The sequence below is a fragment of the Pyrus communis genome, chromosome 4 (assembly GCF_041283825.1).
Source record: "Pyrus communis isolate YQ-2024b chromosome 4, ASM4128382v1, whole genome shotgun sequence".
Taxonomy (NCBI): Eukaryota; Viridiplantae; Streptophyta; class Magnoliopsida; order Rosales; family Rosaceae; genus Pyrus; species Pyrus communis.
In genome coordinates this window covers 23,516,092-23,542,172 of record NC_142568.1, presented here as the reverse complement: position 1 = coordinate 23,542,172, position 26,081 = coordinate 23,516,092, and the positions used below count along the sequence as shown (strand labels likewise).

The window sequence follows — 26,081 nt, the reverse complement described above, 5'->3', positions numbered from 1 at the left end:
CTAAAAGTTAAATCCGACTAATTAACCGTAATTTGAAGGTAAAACAAAGAAAATGAAAAATAAAAACTTCTACCCTGACTATAGTTCGAACTGTAAGCAAGATTTGACCAAAATTTTTAATCATTTAAATCACATATTTCTTATTTTCCTATGTAACAGTTAGCAATCTTTGTCTCTACTCTCGAGTACAAAAAAGTTTAATCGCTTTTAGGTACGTAAGGTTTTGTCTTCTTTAGTTCAATTTACTAAGTAGTCTGACTTTTTAAACAATCTTCACAGTTTAGTTTTCTTAAAGTTACTTTTACTGCTCATTTTTCAAACTACTCAGTAGTATCAGATTATTGAAGAATTATTAAAAAATCAAGATAACCATTCATTTTAGTGTATATAGTTATGTTTTTAAGTGAGAGGGGGATGATTGAAATTGTTTAAGGGTTCTCCTCCCTCCAAAACACTAAAGTTCAAATCACTTTCAGTAGAAAATAGAAATAATAATTATGCGACTTCAAAAAAGTGTATCTTTGATATTTATTCATGAACGGAAACTTTATAAGGTGATTTCTTGAATGTTGAGGACACAACCTAAGACATAATCTTGACTTTGAATACAAATGTCATTTTCTTTTTTTCTTTTTTTATTTTTTTTTTTGTTTGTGTTTGGTCCGTTTCGTGTGTTTGTGTTTTTAAGGCTTATCTGGCAACCCAACATCAATACAAAATTGAGTTTCTCATCTGGTGAATCTAAAAGTTAAATTCGACTAATTAACCGTAATTTGAAGGTAAAACAAAGAAAATGAAAAATAAAAACTTCTACTATGACTATAGTTCGAACTGTAAGCATGATTTGACCAAGATTTTTAATCATTTAAATCACAGATTTCTTATTTTCCTATGTAACAGTTAGCAATCTTTGTCTCTACTCTCGAGTACAAAAAAGTTTAATCGCTTTTAGGTACGTAAGGGTTTGTCTTCTTTAGTTCAACTTACTAAGTAGTCTGACTTTTTAAATAATCTTCACAATTTAGTTTTCTTAAAGTTACTTTTATTGCTCATTTTTCAAACCACTCAGTAGTATCAGATTATTGAAGAATTATTAAAAAAATCAAGATAACCATTCATTTTAGTGTATATAGTTATGTTTTTAAGTGAGAGGGGGATGATTGAAATTGTTTAAGGGTTCTCCTCCCTCCAAAACACTAAAGTTCAAATCACTTTCAGTAGAAAATAGAAATAATAATTATGCGACTTCAAAAAGTGTATCTTTGATATTTATTCATGAACGAAAATTTTATAAGGTGATTTCTTGAATGTTGAGAACACAACCTAAGACATAATCTTGACTTTGAATACAAAGGTCATTTTCATTTTTTTTTTTTGTTTGTGTTTGGTCCGTTGCGTGTAAGGCTTATCCGACAACCCAATATCGATACAAAATTGAGTTTCTCATCTGGTGAATCTAAAAGTTAAATCCGACTAATTAACCGTAATTTGAAGGTAAAACAAAGAAATGAAAAATAAAAACTTCTACTCTAACTATAGTTCAAACTGTAAGCAAGATTTGACCAAGATTTTTAATCATCTAAATCACAGATTTCTTATTTTCCTATGTAACAGTTAGCAATCTTTGTCTCTATTCTGGAGTACAAAAAGTGATTTTTCAATTAATGTTACCCCCGTCTGGTCGGTAACAAAAAGGTTCCTATTAAAAGTAAGAAAACATTAAGACATAGGATAAAACTCATCAATGCAGAACCTTTTTCCAGTCAACTGAAAAAAACGGCGCGACAATCAGATCAGACGGCCGAAATCGCATCTGAAGAATCTCAAGATGAGAAGAGGAGGACGACATTCTTCTTCTGGGAATTACAGAAACCCATGTCTGACTATGCACCAACCATGGGCTTCTTTGCTGGTTTATGGTATCAAGCGCGTCGAGGGCAGGTCCTGGCCTTCTCCTATCCGAGGTTTCAACCTTAAATTCTTAGAATTCAGTTCAAAATTCTGATACCCTTCTGGTTTAATCTTATGTTTTTTGATGTTGGTGTGTAAAGTTTTGAGCTTTGGAGAATGTGGTATGTTATTTGCTAGCTAGTTCGTAAAGTGGGAGTGTTAGGAATTTACCTTAAAATCTCCGAATTCAATTCAAAATTCTGATACCCTCGTGTCTTTTTCTTTTTTTTTTTTTTAATGTTTGGGAGTGAAGTTTTGAACTTTTGAGAATGTTGTCTGTTATATGCTATTGCTAGCTAGTTCGTTAAGTGGGAGGAAAAACTTTAAGTAAGCTGCAAAGTTTTGATCTTAATTTTTTAGAGAAGCAATTTTTTTTTTAATTTACAAGAGTTTAATTTCTTCGAAAAAATTTGATTCGTCAAGTGTTGTTGCTTTTTTCTTCAATTTAGATATTGTTTTGTTGTGATAGTTGTTATTGGATTCTTGTTGTTATGATTATTGGATTCTTGTTGACGGAGATGAGCGTCTTTGTGAAGTCTTGAATTTGTCTTTCAAAGGCCGTCTCTGGATTCATGCCGCTGGTAAGGTTCCTGATGAAGCTACAATCAAGGCAATGGAGGAATTTTACAGAGAAATTTATGCAGTTGATGGAATCACTGATCTTAAATTTCGGGAACATTATCCCGTTTCCAGACTTTTAGGTATTCTAAGTTTCGTACTTTGTTTCATGGATGTTCCTCGTTTCATAAGTGTGTGTGTGTGTGTGTCTGCATAAATACATCAAGAGTATCTTCCTTGTGGATTTATCTCCAGTGGAATGCTCTTTTTTATCAATCTTCGTTCAAATTTGGAGAAAGAAACTGTTGCATTTTGTTTTTATTCCTCGTTTAGGCGGTCTAGACATCACACGTGCACACAACACAAATTTGACAAATTACGGTTTCATCTTTGAAATAGGGTTTGTCGAAGTGGCTGGATGTGTTAGACGTGAAGAACTTGTGTCCTGGGAGTTGGTACCTGAAGGGGTGGACTACTGTTTTACTGATGACCTTTTAGTTCATTATATAGCAAGGTGATGATTGTTCCAAGGCCGTGTTGATTAAGCTCTGACCGATTTATTTCATATGCAGGTGAGGCTGGAACCACAAACTGATATGTGTTGGCTTTGTGAGCAGCCACAGGTGTGTGTTATTTTCGCACTGCTCCATTTCTGGCATTTCTGTGATTTTGAGTGGTTCATATCATATATGATTAAGCTTTTATTTCTTCGATTATTGCAGAAACTGTTAGTTCCATTTGAGATGCGTGGCTACCAAGGTGTCTACAACCTCGTGTGCTATTTTGCTGTTCTACTGCATCACGAGTGTCCCTTGACACTCTACAGCGAGCTGGTTATTCTTTCTTCCCTTTGCATTACTAACATATTTTTAATCTTAATTCAATTTCTTGTAAAGCGCAAATATGTATTCTGTTCGATGCCATTCTCTTCCCCTGCTTTCGGCAGTTAAAAAAGATAGATTTATCTGTAGATATGGTTCTGTTTTTTGTGTAGTTGGATGTAGTATTTGATTTGAGGTTGGGTCGTTTTAATCAAAGGCATTACTACGAGACTACATGGAATTTCTGGTTGTGGACTGAACATGGAATGAAACTGTAACAGATTGTTCTTACTTAGTTTATAAAACAATGCAACGGTAGGGCAACGCAGAACTTAGAGGGGAGCACACAAAGCGGAGGTGAGACTTTGGGCTTGAGTAATGTAAACACAGGTGAGAATCGCTGACCCAAAAACTTGTTGGTTTCAAGAACAAAAGGCTCCTGAGAGGAAAAAAAAGGCCATTTTAATTGATATTTGTTAGATGTGGGTTTATTAAGCATAGTCTCGCTCTAGTTACCTAATTTGGATCCGATTTTATGTCTAATAATGATGGTCAGGATGCATTAAACATGGTAATATTTGGCGCCTGTGATGCCATTTTTTTCGATTCTACAACTTTGCCGATGTTGAAACACTTGATATACTGATGTCGATTGCTGGAGGTTAATAATAACCATTTTGAATAGCCAGACCTGAAGACTTTGTCAATGATGTTTGCATTTTTGCTGCAGCGCTGGGTGAGAGTGATGGAGCCATGAAGACTTTTCATTTATTCTTGGAACGTGGAACACTGTGGCAAATATCGCGCATTGCTCGCAGCAAAGCTTGATGTTAGTTTACAGGGTGGTGAGATAAGTACGGGGTTGTTTGGTATCCTTCTTAGATCAATTTTTTTTGCTTTTGAAACAAGTACTAAGTAATTTAGCTGCGTTCATCATTTTTAAAAACTATAAATGTAGTTTAGTGAGTTCAATTGTGATAAAGTTCTGAAATTGGTGGAAAATTTAACAAAAAAATTGCATTTGGGTATGGCATTGTGCAAGTTTTACAGAAATACATTTATAGTTTTGTGTGGAAATTATTGTTGTCTAATCGATCAGTTAATAAGGAGGACTTCCATAACTTGGGAAGGTGTCCCGTACCATGTAAGTTGCTCCAGTTAGATAGGGCTTTCTAGCCATAGGTTTGATGAGTGGTCCTTTGGTTATAAGAAGTGTGAGTTGGCTTCTCTACTTGGCATGGAAAATATCTTTGTATTTCAGCAAAGCTTAGTTCAAATGGGTGTTTCATATTTTTTGTTGTTGATGAGTTTATTAGTGTTGATGAATGCGGCTCCTGATTCTGAAGCAGCTTCTTCTGTATTACCCTATCGCATTCCTAGTCGATCTCCGCCGCCGCCGCCTCTATTCAATCGTCGTAACCATTTCCGTTATGTCTTACCATCTCCTCCTCCTCCTCCGCAGACGCAGCCACCAATGTTGCCACGGCTGCCGTCTCCATCAGATTCATTAGCCCCACCACCGCCACCTCCACCTTCACCATCATTTGCATCGCCACCACCACCATCCTCACTGCCACTGCCATCAACACCACCGACATCACCACAGCCACCACCACCATCATGGGCATCACCACCACCACCATCGTCATAGAAAAGATTCATAACAAAGGATCGATGCGGTTAAGGTGCGCCTTCCTAAGTTATGGTTTTAAATTCAATGTTTGCATTACGAGTGGAGATTTACATTATCCAAAAACTTATCATAATCCTTGCTGAAGAAAGTATGTAGTTTCAGTTCAGCACCTTAGTTCAAATGTTGGGTCCTATCTCCTATGGTGTCGTTCACATTTATTATGATTGATGTAGATATGAGGCTGAGGCATATCAGCATATGTCGGCTTCATCTCTGTATTAAAGTTATGCACCTAATTATGTGCTGTTGTTAGCTAGCACTTACTCCATTTCCCCCATCTATATTTGACTACAAACAGTTCTAAATATATGTTTGGTAAAAAAACTTAAAAGTGCTTTTAGTTTATATGAGCGTTTTCAGAAAGCACTTTCAATTACTTTTTCTTGTCCAAGAAGCGTACTTATAGAAGAAACCTAGACGACACATGACATGATGTATAAATTAGTATTTGCAAAAGAGTACAGCCATAACAAAGATACAAAGAGGTGACAAATTTTGAAGTTTCAGCCATGTTTCGTTACTTCTCACTTTCAGTTTGCAATTGAAAGAATATACAAGATTGTCCGTGTAACATACATAATAAGGTGGTGTGCAGTGCATACTAGCAAATTAAGTAGGGTGGTGCAATACAGCCATTCACACACCATTTTTAACCTTTCACACAGACATTTCAATTTTCGGCGTGTTAGATCAAATGAATTGAAAATGATCAAATGACAGAAAGTACCAGAGAATGTGTAAGAGATAAAAAGTAGTGTGTGGATAGCACCACCCTTATAGTTTACAATTAGATAAAGAGTTTGCAAACCACAAAAGAATAAGAGTTTGCGAACCGTAAACCTTTTACAGATGTATATAGATATATTATATATACATATAGATGGCCAACAGAGCCTATATATTGAAGCTGGAAAATGAATCAGGCAAGCTCGCAGAAGAATTAAAGATAATTTCTTTCTTTGGTCATGCCAACTTAGAAGCATGATGATTATCATCTCCCGTAGTATTTATACTGCATTCTCACTTCTATTTTTCTCCTATTGCACTTTTGTTTATAAATTTTCGATTGAATAAAACAAATGAGAACTAAGGGAATATAAATAGTCCTTGTTGTGACAGCCTGTTCTGAATTATTTGTAACGTTAGTGTGAAAAGACGATTTTACCCCTAGACCTTAATTAGTGTTGTAGGGTGTTTGGTTTGTTTTGTTCTTTTTGGTTGTGAACTCATTTGGACCACACACTCACACACACCCATCTTTCCCGTGACTCCCTCTCTTTTCTCTCTCTCGGACTTCTTCCATTTTCTTCCTCATCGTACGGACAACTTCCATCCAACCATTTCTGGCACGGATCGTGTTTATTGTTGGTGTTTTTGGACTCCTTTCGAGCTCAGGAGTCGACTGGTGGTGTTGGTTGGACTTGAAACCCTCGAAAACCCGAGAACCAAGGAACCCAGATTTGGTGCATTGTTCATGCACACGTGATTGTGTGGTTTTTAGAAGTTTCTAAGGTTATAGGGAGCTTTAGGATGTCTTCACGAAGCTTGGGGAGTAATTTTGAAGTGTTTTGGACGTCGGGAAGCTCGAGTTCATCGAGTTGCAGGTTTGGCCGGATTATCGAGGTTCTTCCGACGAGATTCCGTTGGTTTTAGGTCTCCAAAGTGGTAAGGTTTTGTTCTACTCGTTGTAAGCTTTATTTTGGTGCAAATTTCATGGAATTTGGTTGAGAAATGAAGAAGATATTAAGGTTTGAAGTTTTTCCAGAAACCGGCGAAAATTCGAGTTGCAGACGGCAACAGACGGCTGCGACCGGCGAGGCTCACCGGAGAAGGAGGCGAATATTCCGTCAGAGTTAACGGAATATTCTAACAGCGTCAGGTAACGGCCGTTAACTTTTGTTAGGGTTTTAACGGAATATTCCTTAACGGCGTTAGGGTTTCCACACGAGTGCTAGGCACGTGCCAGCGCGTGGGAGGTCGGAAAATTATTTTAAAAATATGGGGGTGTTCGTGAGGTTGAGTATATCACATTGATATATTCAAACACCCTAATTGAGCAATGTATGAGAAGTTATTACCTAAGATTGGTTATGTGCGTTAAATTGATGGTTTTATAGTTGTTTCGCATATAGGTGAGGACTATCTGGAGGACGAGCGCAACCACGCGAGGTTCGGGGCTTACGACCCTTTTACGTATCAGTGAGTGGGCTTTTGTTTTTTTGTGTATATATATATATTATGATTGGTATCTTTCCAGAAATTACGCTTTAATGGTTTTATAATTGAAATGCCATGTCGAATATCGTCGATATTAATATTATTGTGATTGTGTTGGTTATGCTTTGGTGCCACGGACGCTCAGGTAAGTTAGGTGAGTATATTGTTAGTGATAGATATGGTGTTGATGAGATTGAGTTATAGGTTACATTCCTGCACCTCGGTGATGGTGCTCCGCCAGAGTAGGGCCTAGCCTTCACGTGATCGTTCACCTCCCGTACCGTACGCTCACCTTGGATCCAAGGTAGGTGCCAGCCTGTCGTACAGACCACTTTAGTTGATTCCGACTCGTAGGTGACTTGCGATATATCGCACAGCCTTTACGTGATCGTAGCACTGAGCGTAATTAGATACACCAGCCTTTCGTACAGACCACTATAGGTGGTTCCGACTCGTGTGCAGGATAGTGGTTGAGGAGCTATAGATTCAGCCGTACAGGTCACTTTAGGTGACTTCGGCTGACGTACTGATATTACTGGCATATTATGATTTGTTTTATCTCACCTGCGTGATGCTTATACTAATTGTTTGGATATTCTGACATGGCATATTTAAGTTTTATCGTTTTTAGCATGATTTGTTATACAAGTACGTATAATATTTTCTGGAAAGTATATGGGTTTTACAGAGAGGGGTTATTATTTTATATTGAAATGGTTTGAAAAACAACTTTGTTTTTGCCCACTCACGTTTTCTGTTTTGCCCCCGTCCAGGTTTTAGGTAGTGAGGACGTGGGTGACGAAAGAGGCATCGAGGCAGTTCTGACAAAGCACCCTCCATGTAGGATTTTCTAGTTATCTTGTGTAGAGTTTGTTTGTTCTGGACTGCACCTAGGATACTTGAATTTCTACTGTACATTTCTCCTTCCATGTTTGTCACTATCACTCACTGATCTTTTTATTGTAAATTATCTCGTTGACTTTATTTTTCACTCTTTTGCTTCCGCATTGTGCATTTGGCTACGTCACCCTCACGTGACGGCCAGCAATCCCCAATTTTTGATCTGGGTGTGTCAGTCCTTAGATCAAATAAAGCGAAAGAAAATCAAGAAAATAAAAGTGTCCAAAACAAGAAATAATGTGTAAAAATAATTTCTCATGTTGTAAACCTATTTTATAGAGAGAAGATAGCAGAGCGGCAAGCAGAGGAGAAAATGGCTTGAGGAATTCTGTGATGATTCTCTATGCATCGAGCCGTTTCTTGCCTCAACCCTCTAAATAGGAATAGGGGTATTTTACAAAGAGAAGGTAATTGCTTTGCATTGTGTCTTTATTTTATACTAAACATGATTGGTTTTGTTACTTATCATACAAGCAATATAAAATCCAATGGTAAAGATCTACAATATCTCATAAGATTCCTAAACATAAAATACTTAGAATTTATACAATGAGATTCCTAATTAATAAAAACTGCAACATCTCATCAATTATTTATTACGCCGCTCAAATTTAAAACAAAAAAAAGTTAACAAAATCGATCCTAAAATTTTAATATTGTAAAGAAAAATTCTCTAGCAAGCATGTGGGTCTCCCCTTGTATGTGATATAGTCAATGGAACAATATTTCATAAGTTTCTCTAATTCACTTGACTTTCAATCCCAGCGGATTCTCTCTTCTCCTTTGTTTTCTTTCATTGATTTTGTGGGGGGTTGGTTAGAAAATCCAGAAGGATATGCCATGAGTTACAACACAAACAGCCTATCTAGTGGTCAAGCCATGACTCTACTACACCTAATAAAGGTCAGGTTCTCAATATATTAAATATACAGTACCAATCAAATTACAAATTCACCTATCTCGTGATCTATATACATATTTCAAGCATTATATAAGCTCGATCAGCTCAAGAGTTGGGAGTGTAGAATTAATATGGCTCCTAATTCTTACTTAAGTGAACAGTTCCACGCCGATTTAATTTCTCGTCGCAGTCTGTGCAGTGTGCGTTCTGGTTCTGAATCAAACTGTGTAATCTAGGCAGTTCCTGATCTGGTTTGGACCATGTACTGTGCAGATTCTCCAGTCAAAACGAAAATAATAAAATAAATTGAATTAAAATATTTTTTTATTTTTTATTTTTTTAACGAAAAATAAGAAATTATAAAAAGTCTAAACAAAAATTATCTAAAATAATCTTCAGCTGCGGCGCCTATTTCTTGATATGATTTTTACTACCTATAAAAGTAGGGATAAAAATACATGAAATACTTGCAAGAATACAATGATGTTGTAGTATAGATGCTCATGCAAAGTCGTTCTCCTCAATGACTATTTTAATAATTCATGTAGAAACAATTTCTAATTAAATATTTAGAATTAAAAATTGAGAAAAGAGATTTTGAAATTGAGTAATATTAAAAACGAATTTTAATTAAAAACTAATATGACAAAAGAAGAGTTTTAAATATCAATTTATAAAGGACTAGGGTTTCACCATCACCTAGCAATCTTATGAATTTATACCAATTTCTTATGATCTACACATGCCGCTTGAACGTTAGGTTTTCCTAATTTATATTCTACTTGGAACCTCCAACACAGAATATATATTTAGCATACAACTCGTCCGGATGTTCGGATCAAATCTAAATATGAAAGATTCATTATGTTTTATGAAAACCCTTTGAAAAACCATGCAACTGCTAAGATGTGGTGTTCATTTTAAGTGTAATTGTAATTATTAATCACAAGAAGCCATCGTCAATTTCAAGGAACCTTTCAACCAAAATTGCATCAAATTACTTTTCTAAAGATCTTAATGGTGATCAGGCATTAAAACAATTAGATAGTTTTAATCATGGTGATCAATAATTCAAAGTATGCATGCAATCAATTATAAGCAATTAAATAAAAATTACATATTCATGCTAAGGCTCAAGGCTTCATCTTAGCAAAAGGAATTAGTTATGCATATTCATAATTGAAATCATAGAAAATATTATTAAGAGTAAAAAGAATGAAAACACCTTAGAGTAGAAAATCTCTAAGAACCCTAGTAATTACTCTCTGTCTCTAAAGTTGCATAAAAGAAAGCGTCCCCCGACTAAACCTTTAAAATCCCTCTAAAAGCCAGCGGCACAAACCCTCAAATTGTAGTCTCTTGTTCCAATTAGGAAACTAAATAATCTTGACATAATCTTGACCTTGAATACAAAGGTCATTTTCTTGTTTTTTCGTTTGTGTTTGGTCCGTTGTGTGTGTTTGTGTTTTTAAGGCTTATCCGACAACCCAACATCAATACAAAATTGAGTTTCTTATCTTGTGAATCTAAAGGTTGACTAATTAACCGTAATTTGAAGGTAAAACAAAGAAAATGAGAAATAAAAACTTCTACTCTGACTATAGTTCGATCTATAAGTAAGATTTGACCAAAATCATTTAAATCACAAATTTCTTATTTTCATATGTTGTTAGCAATCTTTGTCTCTACTCTCGAGTACAAAAAGTGATTTTTCAATTACTGTTACCCCCTCCTGGTCGGTAACAAAAAGGTTCCTATTAAAAGAAAACATAGGATAAAACTCATCAATGCAGAACTTTTTTCCAGTCAACTGAAAAAAACGGCGCGACAATCAGATCAGACGGCCGAAATCGCATCTGAAGAATCTCAGGATGAGAAGAGGAGGAGGAGGAGGAGGAGGACATTCTTCTTTTGGGAATTACAGAAACCCATGTCTGACTATGCACCAACCATGGGCTTCTTTGCTGGTTTATGGCATCAAGCGCGTCGAGGGCAGGTCCTGGCCTTCTCCTATCCGAGGTTTCAACCTTAAATTCTTAGAATTCAGTTCAAAATTCTGATACCCTTTTGGTTTAATCTTATGTTTTTTTATGTTGGTGTGTAAAGTTTTGAGCTTTTGAGAATGTGGTATGTGATTTGCTAGCTAGTTCGTAAAGTGGGGAGTGTTAGAAATTTACCTTAAAGTCTCCGAATTCAATTCAAAATTCTGATACTCTCATATCTTTTTTTATTTTTATTTTATTTATTTATTTATTTTTTAATGTTTGGGAGTGAAGTTTTGAACTTTTGAGAATGTTGTCTGTTATATGCTATAGCTAGCTAGTTCGTTAAGTGGGAGTAGAAACTTTAAATAAGCTGCAAAGTTTTGATCTTATTTTTGTAGAGAAGCAATTTTTATTATTTGTAAGAGTTTGATTTCTTCGAAAAAATTTGATTCATCAAGTGTTATTGCTTTTTTCTTCAATTTAGATATTGTTTTGTTGTGATAGTTGTTATTGGACTCTTGTTGTTATGGTTATTGTAATTGTTGACGGAGACAATCGTCTTTGTAATGCCTTGAATTTGTCTTTCGAAGGCCGTCTCTGGATTCATGCCACTGCTAAGGTTCCTGATGAAGCTACAATCAAGGCAATGGAGGAATTCTACCGAGAAATTTATCCAGTTGAAGGAATCACTGATCTTAAATTTCCGGAACATTACCCCGTTTCCCTGACTTTTAGGTATTCTAAGTTTGGTACTTTGTTTCATGGATGTTCCTCGTTTCATAAGTGTGTGTGTGTGTGTGTCTGCATAAATACATCAAGAGTATCTTCCTTGTGGATTTATCTCCAGTGGAATGCTCTTTTTTATCAATCTTCGTTCAAATTTGGAGAAAGAAACTGTTGCATTTTGTTTTTATTCCTCGCTTAAGCGGTCTAGACATCACACGTGCACACAACACAAATTTGACAAATTACGGTTTCATCTTTGAAATAGGGTGTGTCGAAGTGGCTGGATGCGTTAGAAGTGAAGAACTTGTGTCCTGGGAGTTGGTACCTGAAGGGGTGGGCTACCGTTTTACTGATGACCTTTTAGTTCATTATATAGCAAGGTGATGGTTGTTCCAAGGCCGTGTTGATTAAGCTCTGACCGATTTATTTCATATGCAGGTGAGGCTGGAAGCACAAACTGATATGTGTTGGCTTTGTGAGCAGCCACAGGTGTGTTTTATTTTCGCACTGCTCCATTTCTGGCAATTCCTGTGATTTTGAGTAGTTCATATCATATATGATTAAGCTTTTATTTCTTCGATTATTGCACGAACTGTTAGTTCCATTTGAGATGCGTGGCTACCAAGGTGTCTACAACCTCGTGTGCTATTTTGCTGTTCTACTGCATCACGAGTGTCCCTTGACACTCTACAGTGAGCTGGTTATTCTTTCTTCCCTTTGCATTACTAACATATTTTTAATCTTACATAATTCAATTTCTTGTAAAGCGCAAATACGTATTCTGCTCGATGCCATTCTCTTCCCCTGCTTTCAATATAAAAAAAAAGAAAGATTTATCTGTAGATATGGTTCTGTTTTTTTTTGTAGTTGGATGTAGTATTTGATTTGAGGTTGGGTCATTTTAATCAAAGGCATTACTACAAGACTACATGGAATTTCTGGTTGTGGACTGAACATGGAATGAAACTGTAACAGATTGTTCTTACTTGGTTTATAAAACAATGCAGCGGTAGGGCAACGCAGAATTTAGAGGGGAGCAAAACTTCTTGGTTTCAAGAACAAAAGGCTCCTGAGAGGAAAAAAAGGCCATTTTAATTGATATTTGTTAGATGTGGGTTTATTTATCTCGCTCTAGTTACCTAATTTGGATCCGATTTTATGTCTAATAATGATGGTCAGGATGCATTAAACATGGTAGTATTTGGCGCTTGTGATGCCATTTTTTTCGATTCTACATGTTTGCCGATGTTGAAACACTTGATATACTGATGTCGAATGCTTGAGGTTAACAATAACCATTTTGAATGGCCAGACCTGAAGACTTTGTCAATGATGTTTACACTTTTTCTGCAGCGCTGGGTGAGAGTGATGAAGCCATGAAGACTTTTCATTTATTCTTGGAACGTGGAACTCTGTCGCAAATATCGCGCATCGCTCGCAGCAGCAAATTGTTCTGGCGTAGTGGATCTTCAACTTGGAATATGCTTTTCTACATCCTTGCATTGTATTGTATCTGTAACCTGTAATCTGTAATCTGTAACTAGGAATGATTTGTGTAAAGCTTGATGTTAGTGTTTGGGTTAACATTTGAACTTTGGGCCGAAAGGAAGGAGGGCCCAAAAAGACTAAAGAAAGCAGGCTTGCTCAAAGCCCAGCACCAAGCCCAGATCGTCCATCTCAAGACCAATTGGCGCTCCCCCATTAATGCAAAGGTTAGGTGCTTACAAGAGAAGTGACAACTGATAGAAATCAACCTACTCTCAGCCCAAAAGTACTTTTCAGTGGCACTACAAGTAAAATATTGATGAGTCATTACCCTTCAATTGCTTTCGGGCAAGAACAAAGCTACGAGCAATCGGGCTAATTCGTCTATAAATGGAGGAAGATGGCCCAGAGACAAGGACACTCAACCAATCAAACAAACAAATATACAACTTGCTTCTCAGTCAAGCAAATACCCAGAAAGCTGCGTTTTGTTCAGACTTTGCACTCTTTTAGCCATATATTTTCCTTAGAAAGACATCTTTTGTCTAGTGTAAAAGCTCTACTACTTTTCCCAAATGATGTGGTATCGATTCTCTCATATAAACTTGTTCATCTTTCATCCCGTTTTAGTACTCGATCCCCTGTAACCACAAGGAGAAGAGACCGTAAGACATTTAGACCTTACCCGACAAGGTGAAATCTTGCCCGATTCTCTTGTTTTGTCTTTAAATCAATAGATCTGGTGTTACAATGTATTTCCCAGTATATATTTAAGTCGTTTCTAGTCTTTTGATGATCCAAAGTCCCATAAGTGCTCAGATCTGGCTTACTTAGTGGTTTACCATCATTAAAAAGGCTAAATGGGAACCAAACTGGTGACTTAATCAGATTTGGACCTTCACCCTTTAAGCATACAAGATAACAAACTAAAAGTCCTTGGTCTCAAGGCATAGAAAAGAACTTAATGTGGACTTAACCCATCCACGAAAATCCTTTGATAACAAAAGGTTAGAATAACTTGGGGCCCAAGTAATCGGCTTAAATACACTTGTTCTACATCTGTCACACAGAGATGGCAGTGGCATGCCTTCACACTCAGTTAGTTTTGATTGTGAGCCTCAAAGCCTACACCTAAGGCCCCACAAATGCACCTTTCAGAACTAACTGTGTCCTCCTCTTGCAGCATCTCGACAAGTAAGAGCCTGACAAACAACCAAAGTGCCAACTCCTCGGGGAGCTGTGTGCTCAAGCCAGGGACCCTTCCCAGCGAAATTCATGCCCGAACAGTTGGTTTATAGGGTGGTGGGATAAATACGGGGTTGTTTGGTATCCTTCTTAGATCAAAATTTTTTGCTTTTGAAACAAGTACTAAGTAGTTTAGTTGCGTTCATCATTTTTAAAAACTATAAATGTAGTTTCTGAAATTGGGGGAAAATTTAACAAAAAAATTGCACTTGGGTATGGCATTGTGCGAATTTACATTTACAGTTTTGTGTTGAAATTATTATTGTCTACTCGATTGGTTAGTAAGGACAACTTCTATAACATGGGAAGGCGTCCCGTGTCATGTAAGTTGCTCCAGTTAGATAGAGCTTTCCAGCCATAGGTTTGATGAGCGGTCCTTTGGTTATAAGAAGTGTGAGTTGGCTTCTCTACTTGGCATGGAAAATATCTTTGTATTTCAGCAAAGCTTAGTTCAAATGGGTGTTGCATATTTTTTGTTGTTGATGAGTTTATTAGTGTTGATGAATGTGGCTACTGATTCGGAAGCAGCTTCTTCTGTATTACCCTACTGCATTCCTAGTCAATCGTCGTCGTAACCATTTCCGTTATGTCTTACCATCTCCTCCTTCTCCTCCGCAGACGCAGCCACCAATGTTGCCACGGCTGCCGTCTCCATCAGATTCATTAGCCCCACCACCGCCACCTCCACCTTCACCATCATTTGCATCGCCACCACCACCATCCTCACAGCCATTGCCATCAACACCACCGACATTACCACAGCCACCACCACCATCATGGGCATCACCACCACCACCATCGTCATAGAAAAGATTCATAACAAAGGATCGATGCGGTTAAGGTGCGCCTTCCTAAGTTATGGTTTCAAATTCAATGTTTGCATTACGAGTGGAGATTTACAGTATCCAAAAACTTATCATAATCCTTGCTGAAGAAAGAATGTAGTTTCAGTTCAGCAGTTAGTTCAAATGTTGGGTCCTATCACCTATGGTGTCGTTCACATTTATTATGATTAATGTAGATATGAGGCTGAGGCATATCAGCATGTGTCGGCTTCATCTTTGTATTAAAGTTATGCACCAAATTATGTGCTGTTGTTAGCTAGCACTTACTCCATTTCCCCCATCTATATTTGACTACAAACAGTTCTGAATATATGTTTGGTAAAAAAACTTAAAAGTGCTTTTAGTTTATATGAGCGTTTTCAGAAAGCACTTTCAATTACTTTTTCTTGTCCAAGAAACGTACTTATAGAAGAAACCTAAACGACACACGACTAGATGTATAAATTAGTATTTGCAAAAGAATACAGCCATAACAAATATCCAAAGAGGTGACAAATTTTGAAGTTTCATTCATGTTTTCGTTACTTCTCACTTTTCAGTTTGCAATTGAAAGAATATACAAGATTGTCCGTGTAACATACATAATAAGGTGGTGTGCAGTGCATACTAGCAAATTAAGTAGGGTGGTGCAATACTGCCATTCACACACCATTTTTAACCTTTCACACAGACATTTCAATTTTCGGCATGTTGGATCAAATGAATTGAAGATGATCAAACGACAGAAAGTAATAGGGAATGTGTAAGAGATAAAGAGTAGTGTGTGGATAGCACCGCCCATATAATTTACAATTAGATAAAGAGTTTGCAAACTACAAAAGAATAAGAGTTTGCGAACCCTAAACCCTTTACAGATGTATATAGATATATTATATATACATATAGATGGCCAACATAGCCCATATATTGAAGCTGGAAAATGAATCAGGCAAGCTCGCAGAAGAATTGAAGATCATTTTTTCTTTGGTCATGCCAACTTAGAAGCATGATGATTATCATCTCCCGTATTATTTATACTTCATTCTCACTTCTATTTTTCTCCTATTGCACTCTTTTGTTTATAAAATTTCGATTGAATAAAACAAATGAGAATTAAGGGAATATAAATAGTCTTTAGATCAAGTAAAGTGAAAGAAAATCAAGAAAATAATAGTGTCCAAAACAAGAAATGATGTGTAAAAATAATTTCTCATGTTGTAAACTTATTTTATAGAGAGAAGATAGCGGAGCGGCAAGCAGAGGAGAAAATGGCTTGAGGAATTCTGTGATGATTCTCCATGCATCAAGTGTTTCTTGCCTCAACCCTCTAAATAGGAAGAGGGGTACTTTACAAAGAGACAGTAATTGCTTTGCATTGTGTCTTTATTTTATACTAAACATGATTGGTTTTGTTACTTATCCTACAAGCAATATAAAGTCCAATAGTAAAGATCTACAATATCCCATAAGATTCCTAAACATAAAATACTTAGAATTTATACAATGATATTCCTAATTAATAAAAAATGCAACATCACATCAATTATTTATTACCCCGCTCAAATTTTTTAAAAAAAAAAAAAAAAGTTAACAAAATCAATCCTAAAATTTTAATATTGTAAGGAAAAATTCTCTAGCAAGCATGCGGGTCTCCCCTTGTATGTGACATAGTCAATGGAACAATTAGTTTCCCTAATTCATTTGACTTTCAATCCAAGCGGATTCTCTCTCCTTTTTTGTTTTCTTTCATTAATTTTGTGGGGGGTTGGTTAGAAAATCCAAAAGTATATGCCACGAGTTACAACACAAACAGCCTATCTAGCGGTCAAGCCATAACTCTACTACACCTAATAAATGTAAGATTCTCAATATATTATATATACAGTACCACACAAATTACAAATTCACCTATCTCGTGATCTATGTACATATTTCAAGCATTATATAAGCTCGATCAGCTCAAGAGTTGGGAGTGTAGAATTAATATGGCTCCTAATTCTTGCTTGTATCTGATGATATTGCTACTTGTTGGCTTACCGTGTCTGTCACAAAACAGTCATCAAATGGGTAAAAGCCATGTTGCAATCTTACAAGGTTTACATGATATACATGATGCAAGTACGGTGCTTGAAGTTGCAAGTGTGGTTGGTGGTTTCTCTGGAGCTGGTCACAATATGCAACACGTGAAGTTAGGCCGGAGAACTGGAGCTAGAACGCCTCCTTCTCCGACACGCAACAGACTGGCCCAAATGGTTTCCCCAACCACGCCCACCACTACCACGACGACGCATGTCCTCAACTTCTTCAACACCATGATCTTTTTATCTAGCCAATTATCAATGTTTCTTTTTTGTTTGGTTAACTTTGTACCTAGAAGTTGATTCTTTGAAAGTTAGTTCGATGGTTCCAATTTTGTGGTTGATATTCTTGAAATGACACTAATTGACTCTTTATCAAAAAGGCCAATAACGTAATATAGAGTGCCCAACCCCAAGAAAGTCAAATTAGCCTAATGCACTGCTTGTAACATGATGGAGATTTTCATGGAACGAGTTCATTGCAATTGTAGTGTTCCGAACCAATAATACAAAGTCATATGTAAGACTTTTCTTATGACCTTATATTATTATTGAATCTATTTCATATAAGCCAATCTCTTCTAACATATGCTAACATGGTAAACATAAAGCCCAAGAAACCAGATCAAAAGAAAGAGAAGCATAATAAGAAAGCAGAACTGCATGACGAGTGAGCACCAACCAAAGCCGGAGAAAGAATCCGAGACAAAATTGCATGGCCTACTTGCTTTTTAAACTTCTTGTTTCCCTTATATCAGAACCATCCGATGAGAAATATGAGGAGATTTAAATAAGAAAAATCAGAAAAATAAAGAAGAGGGTTGCTATTATCTCTTGAATGCCATGAATGGTGTTGCTTGATTTGATTAGTTGCTTTGCCCACTTGTTGCTTGCCGACAATATAGCAAGGCTTTGGTCCCAAGTACCAAGTACAAATACAACAGCTTTGCCTCGAGCGGATGCAAGTCATTGTTTTCTTCTTATTCATTCCCAGCTTCATCGATCGAACACCTTGAAATGGCCATAAGGGGGGCCAAAATGAATTAGTATCTCACATTACATAGTTAATTAGTATGGCTTTAGCAATTGAGAAATAATTTCACATACGTCTTTCTTCCATGCATACTCATTTTATTTGTAACACTTGAGTGAAATAAAGCAAAGAAAATTAACGAATAGTTTTAAACAAAAATGTGAAAGAAAAAAAAATAGTATTGCCCTAAACGTATCCAAATCCTGATCAAAATAACAGTATTTTCTTTATCGTTTGTCAATATTTAAGAGAAATAAAGGATCAAAGGTGGTTCTTTCTTTGGTTAATCAGAAAGGATCAAAAGTTTCTCATGCATGATGCATCCAATTTAGTGACTCGGTCAACTTAATTAGTACTCTTTGTAAGTTTTGACCATATATTATTATGAGTCGATACAGGGTGATCTGGCAAAATTTAGCTTCTATTTTGAATCTTAAACATGAGAAAGGTAGAGAAGATGATAGGGTAGTGCTATTCATAAGCTTCTTTTTACTTTTTACATATTTTTGTGTCTATTGGTCTTTTTCAATTCATTTTATTCGACGGTTAAAATTTTAAAAGTGTGTGTGACAAGTAAAAATAAATGTGCGAATAGCACTGACCCAAATGAAAAGGTTGTAACGAGCTAATTTGTTTTGGCTTCTCTACCCCACAAATTCAATACAATTATACTAAAGTCAACAAAACATGCATTATGAGTCTTTTACAAAACAAAAATATATAATAAAAAAATGCGTCAAGAGTACTCACATGTACAGTATATAATATTTTTTTGAGTAATTTGGGAGATTAACTGGTGATCTAGCTATAATTGGTTGTGACATCACCCTTTTCAAATGTAATTAAACTAATTAATGATTTAACTGTTGGAACGGTCATAATCAAGGTCCAACACCAACAAGAATCTTATCTTCTTTGTACCTAAGTTACTTACTCTAATCAATTTTTATGGACTAAAATTATTAGCAAACAGCTATACGTACACTAGTACTATGATTATGGAAAAGCTTAGATCATGTTATCCACACACCCTTTTTTCTCTTTCACACACATTGTTAATTTGTGTCATTTGATCATTTTCAAGTCATTCAATCCAACAGTTGGAAATTGAGAAAAATGTGAGGAAAAAAAAATGTGTATGGATACTACTACCCAAATGCTTTCTATTGATCACCCATTATGAAAATTTACAAGGCAATTATGAAAAGTGAATAAGAAAGGCAATATCTAAGAAGAAAGGAAATATCTAAGAAGAAAGGAATAGTTGGCTATGGTGACCACTGACCGTCATCTTCTCCACTCCACATACTTTCCCAAAAATAGTAACAAAAATACAAGGTCCAAAAATGGTATGGTTAACACTTGACACAGATGGACCAATGTGATTAAGGACAGCTGGCTCGACTAACTTGAGAAGGTTTTATTCATTATCAAGCGACGTGATGTACCATTCCACCTTAGTTAGCTCTCAGATATACCGAGTAGCTCCTCCAAATAGTCTGCGCCTAAATCCTCAAACACCACAACTTTTTCCAACTGATCTTCACCTTCTTCATCATTCTTTTGATGCTGATTATGATGCAATGATTTCTTCTTTTTGTTCATCGATGACTTTCTCTTCATGGAGTGCCTTGTCTTTAAGGCCAAAACCGGAGACGAACCCTCCTCAAAGCCATACTTCATCTCCACAAGTGACTGATGAACCACGTCAGCTGGAAAGTTGAGGACCGCCGAAGACCCCCGCATTGAAAGTGCTGCTTGGTCGTAAGCCAGAGCCGCCGCCTCTGCCGTGTCAAAAGTTCCCAACCAAACCCTAACACCGTTTCGCGTCGAATCTCTTATCTCAGCCGCAAACTTTCCCCATGGCCGCCGCCGAACGCCTCTATAAGCAACCACTTGATCTTCGTTAGCTGTGGCACTAGAAGAATTCACCTCTTCATGGTCTTTCGAGTGAGTGGAGGATACTATTGAATCCGACGAGTTCTGATCTCCTGCTGGCGCCTCAGCAAGAACTCCATAGAGAAGCATTTCTTCTGAGTCGTTCTCATTAAATGGTAGCTGGGGAAAGGCTGATTGGTTGTGATAATCTTTAAAGTCGAACATGTTCCATGAGAGATGATCATCGTGAGAATAATATTCTAGAGAGTTGAAGGAAGAAGAAGATTCAAACGAGAATTCAGAATTACGGTTTTGGAAGAACGACAAGTCCATCTTGCTTTATGGAAGAATGAACAATTTGCAGAATTTCCTTTGAATAAATATTGGAATGGATATTTCAGTGAGTGGTGTACGTTTTGCGTTTATAAAAAATATTTTGAACGCAGTAGGACTTTATATAGGAAGAAAAGAAGGGAATTTGGGTCCCATTAGGACCCATGTTTAAAATATATTAGTGAACAAATAAAAATAATGGTGAGAAGGAAAGAGATAGGGATGAATAACTTTGAAGGTGGTCGTGACCGGAAACAAGTAGTCAAAGAGACAAGTCAGATGAGAGATTTTTCAATGTCATCGGTATATGAAGTACGTATTATTATATAAATAGTGAGATATATGTGTTAAAAGGTTAATAATTTAAAAAATAAAATTTCTCACTACTTTCGTAAAAACATGTGGTGTACCATCCGTGTTCATGTTCCAATAAAAAAGGAAGATGGACATGTCGGCCAGGTCAGTTAAAGATTTATTTTCAATATTTTATTGTATTTCGTGACGTCAACTCGATGATTTCATTGTGCGATGTTACTTATTGTGGGTTTGATGGTATTCATACCTCCACTTGCAAGTTATATGTTTGCAACTTTGCGGATCGGTCATGGACATTTTTGTGTCGTCCTTGTCACATAATTAACTCCATACAATGGGATGATCAAGCTACAGTACAGCTTCAAGGAGAGGGGTATACATGAGCCAAACTACACGCCATCACTTAGTCATTAAACTAGTCAAACAGTCTACGTACCCTCGTCCCTCTCAAAATTATAAGAAGAAACCAATTCCCCGAACGAACGCCGCTCATAAATCCAAGCCAAAACCATAAATTAAACCACGCATTATAATCCTAAAATAACATCCTTATTTTTTTTTTTAACAAACGATATTATCAACATTAAAAATGAAATATTCCATCAGAATATTCACTTGGATATAATAATAAGATATTTTCCATTTATAATTGTTATGCAATTTATAGAATAAATTTCTTCTCAGTGATAGAATAAGTTGACACCAATAGGGTAATTGTTATGCAGTTTATTTGTTTGATCACTAGCTAGAAAAATAATATTTCAAATATGAAACATTTTTTAACGTCAAAAGAGAATATCACTAGATCTAATAGTTAGGTGATGAATTAATTTATGCTTGCAATGTGAAGTTTTGGATGGGTTACAATTTTGACAAAATATATCACGTGTTCTTAAGAGTCAATATAATGTTGAGAAAGAGATATAGATGACATTTATATAATTTAAATTTGTTTTCCCTCATTTATTACAAAACCATATTCTCAACAATGTTGGGAGACAAGTGGTCACGAAGAAAAAGGATTGTCCTTATGATTAGACTGTATAGTCGTTTTCTAAGTTTCAAACCTCTCTTTGTTCACCGGAGGTGCCTAGTTGGGGTTAGAGTTTAATTTCACATACAAATAATTTTTTTAAAAAGAAAGAATAATATTTGCATTCTTCACCGTGGGATAAACACATATAATATTTGCATTCTTCTCGGTGAGATAAACATATTATGTCGCTTGCAAATAACGTATATTTGTCTTACAAATTTTAAAATTAGAACTATTGAATATCTTAATTTTTTATTTGAAGATTATTCCTACAAAAATAATTCAAACTGGAGATCAATTAGTCTTCCAAATGTATCAAATAATCAACTGTATAAGTACCAAGTAACATATCAATTATAAATCGTCCATTTATTTGAAAATTTTGGAGGACTAAATGATTTCCAATTCAAATGATTTTTTTTTTTATAAGAATGATCTACAAATGAAGATGAAGAAATTATTTGTTTTGATTATGAAATTTCTACAAAGAATATGCGTTATCTGCAAATAGGAGAATGACGTCATCTACAAGTTGGGGAATGGACTCCTCCCCTAAAAGAGAATCAAGTATTATCCAAAAAGAATCATGCTGAAACATTTGAGATGTTAATTACACATAAAACATTAAGCTACTTTTCCTTAAATTAATGTGTATAATAATAATGCACGAGTGTTTGATTTGGATTGTAATGGAGGAAGTCCTAATTCTTTTGCAAAAAATTCATGCACTCAGTCAAAAGTGGCTTTAAGAAGATCAAGGCCTGCTTTCGCGCGCGCACACAAAATATAAAACAAGAGGAAAAGCGGTTCTCCAAAAAAAATAAAAAATAAAAAAATAACAAGAGGAAAAGCATTACACCTTTTTAGTGATTCAAGAAATGAATTGAAACCAGCTACTTCAATTTGCAAAAGGGTAGAAAGATTATGTTTTTAGGTCATATTTTGTAAATATCATAATGTGATAGTTGATGGTTGAATTCTTTTTTTTTTTTTTTTAATGAGTCCAACTATATCGATCGTCACATTATGTGATTTACAAAATATGGTTCAAGTAGATGGTCGTTCAATTTTTTTCCTTCAAAACTTAACTTGTTACCACTTTTTATACCACTTGCATTTCTGGTGTTATTTACCCAGCCTATATATATACACACATGTAACATGTAGTACCCTTCGTAAATTACAGAAAATCTTGCATGTCAGATTTATACCTCCTAGAATATATGATCTAGACATGACAGGTTATGTTTGTATCCATATGAATTAGAATGTATAAATTGACCATGGAATACTAACTGAGGAGAGGGATAAAATTAGAATAGATTGACCTGGCTAGATTACATAAGTTAGACATGACATATTATGCCTTCATACAAATCACAATGAATAAATCAACCATTCATATAGTGATAGAAGAGGAGGGTACATGAAAAAATTGCATATCACCCTCATGATTGTATGACCTAAACATGATACATTACGCCTATATTCGTAAAAATCAAAATGAGTACGTAATTTGAGCATGGAATTTTAAACGAGGATGGTGAAAAAAAAAGTGGTATGTGAAATTGGTACAGTTAAGTGTCCGGTTGATAACCATTTTTTTATTACTACAACTATATTCATAAACGAGAGAGAGAGAGAGCTCCTTAATCTTTTTAATGGGTCAGTCGACTGAAGTTTTATAAAGTTAATATCGGAGCAAACTCTAAAATCTTGCACTTCGAAGTCGACAAACCGAAAAACCTGGACCACTTATTTTAAATCCTAGTACCCCTATTAGCCCATTCACTTACCTACCTTACCACAAACCAAAGGTCCGGATCTGTTTCTTCTTCTTTTAAACAGTGCGAATTTCTTAATCCATCAATTTTGAACGGTGAGATCGGAAGAGGATTTAAATTCGTAATAAGTTCCGTCAAGCATCGTCTTACAAAACTAGGGAGCTCTCCTTAACTGATGACAGCCATACGAAAGGAAAACGTTGTATGGCCCATCTATTTTCGACTAGGAACCAAGAACCACTACTGTATATACTCGCCCGTCACTATCGAATTCAACATGTAGATGTAACTCAATCAAACCAGTTTTCTTTCCTTTTAAAACGGGAAATAGGATAGGCCAGAAAAAAGAAAAAAAGGGAAAAAAATTACATGAAAAGGAAAAGCACGTACACGGGAAAACAAATTGGCTATGGCCATTTGAGCCCTATTGGGATTTAGACAGTGCATGAACCTGTACAAATCATGCATTCAACTAGCTAGGTGTACTGCCTTCAATTTTTTCGTTCAAATTATTGGGTTCAGAAACTGCCATCTTTTACTTATATATATTTAGCGACAAGTTCTGCATTTTTGTGGTGGAGAACTCAGTGCATCTTTAAGAAAGGAAGATAGATGAGTTTCAAAGGACGACCGGATAAAGAGCTACCCATCGTATCATGAGGTCAATCTAGGTGCATTTCCCTCGTGGGAATAAGCTATATCTAGTGAAACATCACATACATCCATTGCCACAACATTATCATCTTAATTGTTATATATACAAGTTGAATATGTTTTTCTTTTGTGTTATGGGTATAGAAATTGTTAAAAGCATTGTACCTTGTTATCTTTTTTATACAAGTATTAAGCGAATTGAATAAAGAGCTTTGGGTGCATGTGTAACCGCTCATTATTATTATTTGAGCTACAAACCGGATTACTTGCTTACTGCTTTTACCTTTGCAAAGGCCAAAGGGTGCTTTAGCATTTTTCTATAAATAAAATAGAAGATTAGGTAGATATAAAAAAGGATGCTTTAATTTGCATGGTTCATCAAACCTTCAGAAATTGATCACAAATTCAAAATTTTCATTTTACACTCCAAACTTTTATATTTGAAAATAAAAATACACTTGTAAAAAATGTAGAATAAGATTTTTGAAGTGCCAATAATACTTCTCCTTTAAATATCCACTTTTTAATAATTGTGGTGTTGAATTGGGAATGCTACAGCGTAAAACGAAGATAGGCCATGTGGTGCATTGTATGAAGCTAGCCAATTGTCACTTTCAATGAAATGAAGGAGTTTGAAGTCGTTTTTAATATTGGAAAAAATAAAACAAAAATAAGGAAAAAATAATAGTCAAGTTCAATAATATAAGTACGCTTAAATTTCAACCGATGCGTACGGTTTTCAGTAGCATCGGTGAAAAAAAAAATGCTTATCTTAATTCAATTTCTTATTCAAACTTATAAGCTGTTGTCAATTTCTTTTATGAGCTTTAGTTTTACCCATTTACCTCTCCTAAACTTTTATATAATTTTTTTCTTCTTCTCGTCTTCCATTGTCACATCCCGGCCCGGAGCGGATTACTTCTCGGGCCCGCTCCACTACCGTAGTATGATATTGTCTGTTTTGGGCTTACCTTCCATTGTCACATCCCGGCCCGGAGCGGATTACTTCTCGGGCCCGCTCCACTACCGTAGTATGATATTGTCCGCTTTGGGCTTACCATTCCCTCACGGTTTTGTTTTTGGGAACTCACGAGCAACTTCCCAGTGGGTCACCCATCATGGGATTGCTTTAGCCTCCTTCTCGCTTAACTTCGGAGTTCCCATGGAACCCGAAGCCAGTGAGCTCCCAAAAGGTCTCGTGCTAGGTAGGGATGAGAATATACATTTAAGGATCACTCCCCTGGGCAATGTGGGATGTTACAATCCACCCCCCTTAAGGGCCCGACGTCCTCGTCGGCACACCACAGCCAGGGTTAGGCTTTGATACCAAATTGTCACATCCCGGCCCGGACGGATCACTTCCCGGGCCCGCTTCACCACCGTAGCACGATATTGTCCGCTTTGGGCTTACCATTCCCTCACGGTTTTGTTTTTGGGAACTCACGAGCAACTTCCCAGTGGGTCACCCATCATGAGATTGCTTTAGCCCCCTTCTCGCTTAACTTCGGAGTTCCCATGGAACCCGAAGCCAGTGAGCTCCCAAAAGGCCTCGTGCTAGGTAGGGATGGGAATATACATTTAAGGATCACTCCCCTGGGCAATGTGGGATGTTACATCCATTAGTTCACTTCTTACACTTTTTGTTTGAATTTGATGGTTTAGGGT

General features: G+C 36.2%; 3 protein-coding genes across 24 annotated transcripts; 2 read left to right on the top strand and 1 right to left on the bottom strand.

Moving 5' to 3' along the window:
- Nucleotides 1-1,737: 1,737 nt before the first annotated feature.
- LOC137722214 (uncharacterized) lies at nucleotides 1,738-8,242 on the top strand. 12 transcript variants are annotated; one of them, XM_088693120.1, is made up of 10 exons: nucleotides 1,738-1,964; nucleotides 2,508-2,651; nucleotides 2,908-2,975; nucleotides 3,081-3,131; nucleotides 3,231-3,341; nucleotides 3,611-3,719; nucleotides 4,060-6,687; nucleotides 6,788-6,901; nucleotides 7,155-7,221; nucleotides 8,013-8,242. In XM_088693120.1, the coding sequence occupies exons 1-6, from the start codon at nucleotides 1,829-1,831 to the stop codon at nucleotides 3,623-3,625; spliced, it is 525 nt and encodes a 174-aa protein (XP_088549246.1). In that variant the 5' UTR covers nucleotides 1,738-1,828; the 3' UTR covers nucleotides 3,626-3,719; nucleotides 4,060-6,687; nucleotides 6,788-6,901; nucleotides 7,155-7,221; nucleotides 8,013-8,242. The 12 variants fall into 12 exon arrangements, with proteins under 12 accessions (XP_088549246.1, XP_088549242.1, XP_088549245.1 ...); XM_088693116.1 differs by having other exon boundaries at nucleotides 2,487-2,651; nucleotides 3,649-3,719; XM_088693119.1 differs by having other exon boundaries at nucleotides 2,487-2,651.
- Nucleotides 8,243-8,418: 176 nt separating this feature from the next.
- Nucleotides 8,419-15,634, top strand: LOC137721714 (uncharacterized). 11 transcript variants are annotated; one of them, XM_088693122.1, is made up of 5 exons: nucleotides 8,419-8,546; nucleotides 10,847-11,059; nucleotides 12,017-12,084; nucleotides 12,190-12,240; nucleotides 15,100-15,634. In XM_088693122.1, exons 2-5 carry the CDS (start codon nucleotides 10,912-10,914, stop codon nucleotides 15,286-15,288), a joined length of 456 nt encoding a protein of 151 aa, XP_088549248.1. In that variant the 5' UTR covers nucleotides 8,419-8,546; nucleotides 10,847-10,911; the 3' UTR covers nucleotides 15,289-15,634. The 11 variants fall into 11 exon arrangements, 7 of the variants coding, with proteins under 7 accessions (XP_088549248.1, XP_088549254.1, XP_088549251.1 ...); XM_088693125.1 differs by lacking the exons at nucleotides 8,419-8,546; nucleotides 15,100-15,634 and adding exons at nucleotides 12,351-12,443; nucleotides 13,105-13,864 and having other exon boundaries at nucleotides 10,808-11,059; XR_015961900.1 differs by lacking the exons at nucleotides 8,419-8,546; nucleotides 15,100-15,634 and adding exons at nucleotides 11,616-11,760; nucleotides 12,351-13,062 and having other exon boundaries at nucleotides 10,811-11,059.
- A 3,901-nt stretch (nucleotides 15,635-19,535) lies between these two features.
- Nucleotides 19,536-20,721, bottom strand: LOC137723724 (ethylene-response factor C3). The gene has a single exon (XM_068462917.2). The coding sequence runs from the start codon at nucleotides 20,625-20,627 to the stop codon at nucleotides 19,878-19,880; it is 750 nt and encodes a 249-aa protein (XP_068319018.1). The 5' UTR covers nucleotides 20,628-20,721; the 3' UTR covers nucleotides 19,536-19,877.
- Between the last annotated feature and the right edge of the window lie 5,360 nt (nucleotides 20,722-26,081).

Excerpts from the sequence above, each read along its gene's own strand:
- LOC137722214 (XM_088693111.1), top strand. The coding sequence starts at position 1,829 with ATGAGAAGAGGAGGACGACATTCTTCTTCTGGGAATTACAGAAACCCA. Across the intron at positions 1,965-2,486 it reads CTGGCCTTCTCCTATCCGAG|TCTTGAATTTGTCTTTCAAA; the intron begins GTTTCAACCTTA and ends GTCTTTGTGAAG. Across the intron at positions 2,652-2,907 it reads TCCCGTTTCCAGACTTTTAG|GGTTTGTCGAAGTGGCTGGA; the intron begins GTATTCTAAGTT and ends TCTTTGAAATAG.
- LOC137721714 (XM_088693122.1), top strand. The coding sequence starts at position 10,912 with ATGAGAAGAGGAGGAGGAGGAGGAGGAGGACATTCTTCTTTTGGGAAT. Across the intron at positions 11,060-12,016 it reads CTGGCCTTCTCCTATCCGAG|GGTGTGTCGAAGTGGCTGGA; the intron begins GTTTCAACCTTA and ends TCTTTGAAATAG. Across the intron at positions 12,085-12,189 it reads GGGAGTTGGTACCTGAAGGG|GTGAGGCTGGAAGCACAAAC; the intron begins GTGGGCTACCGT and ends TTTCATATGCAG.
- LOC137723724 (XM_068462917.2), bottom strand. The coding sequence starts at position 20,627 with ATGGACTTGTCGTTCTTCCAAAACCGTAATTCTGAATTCTCGTTTGAA.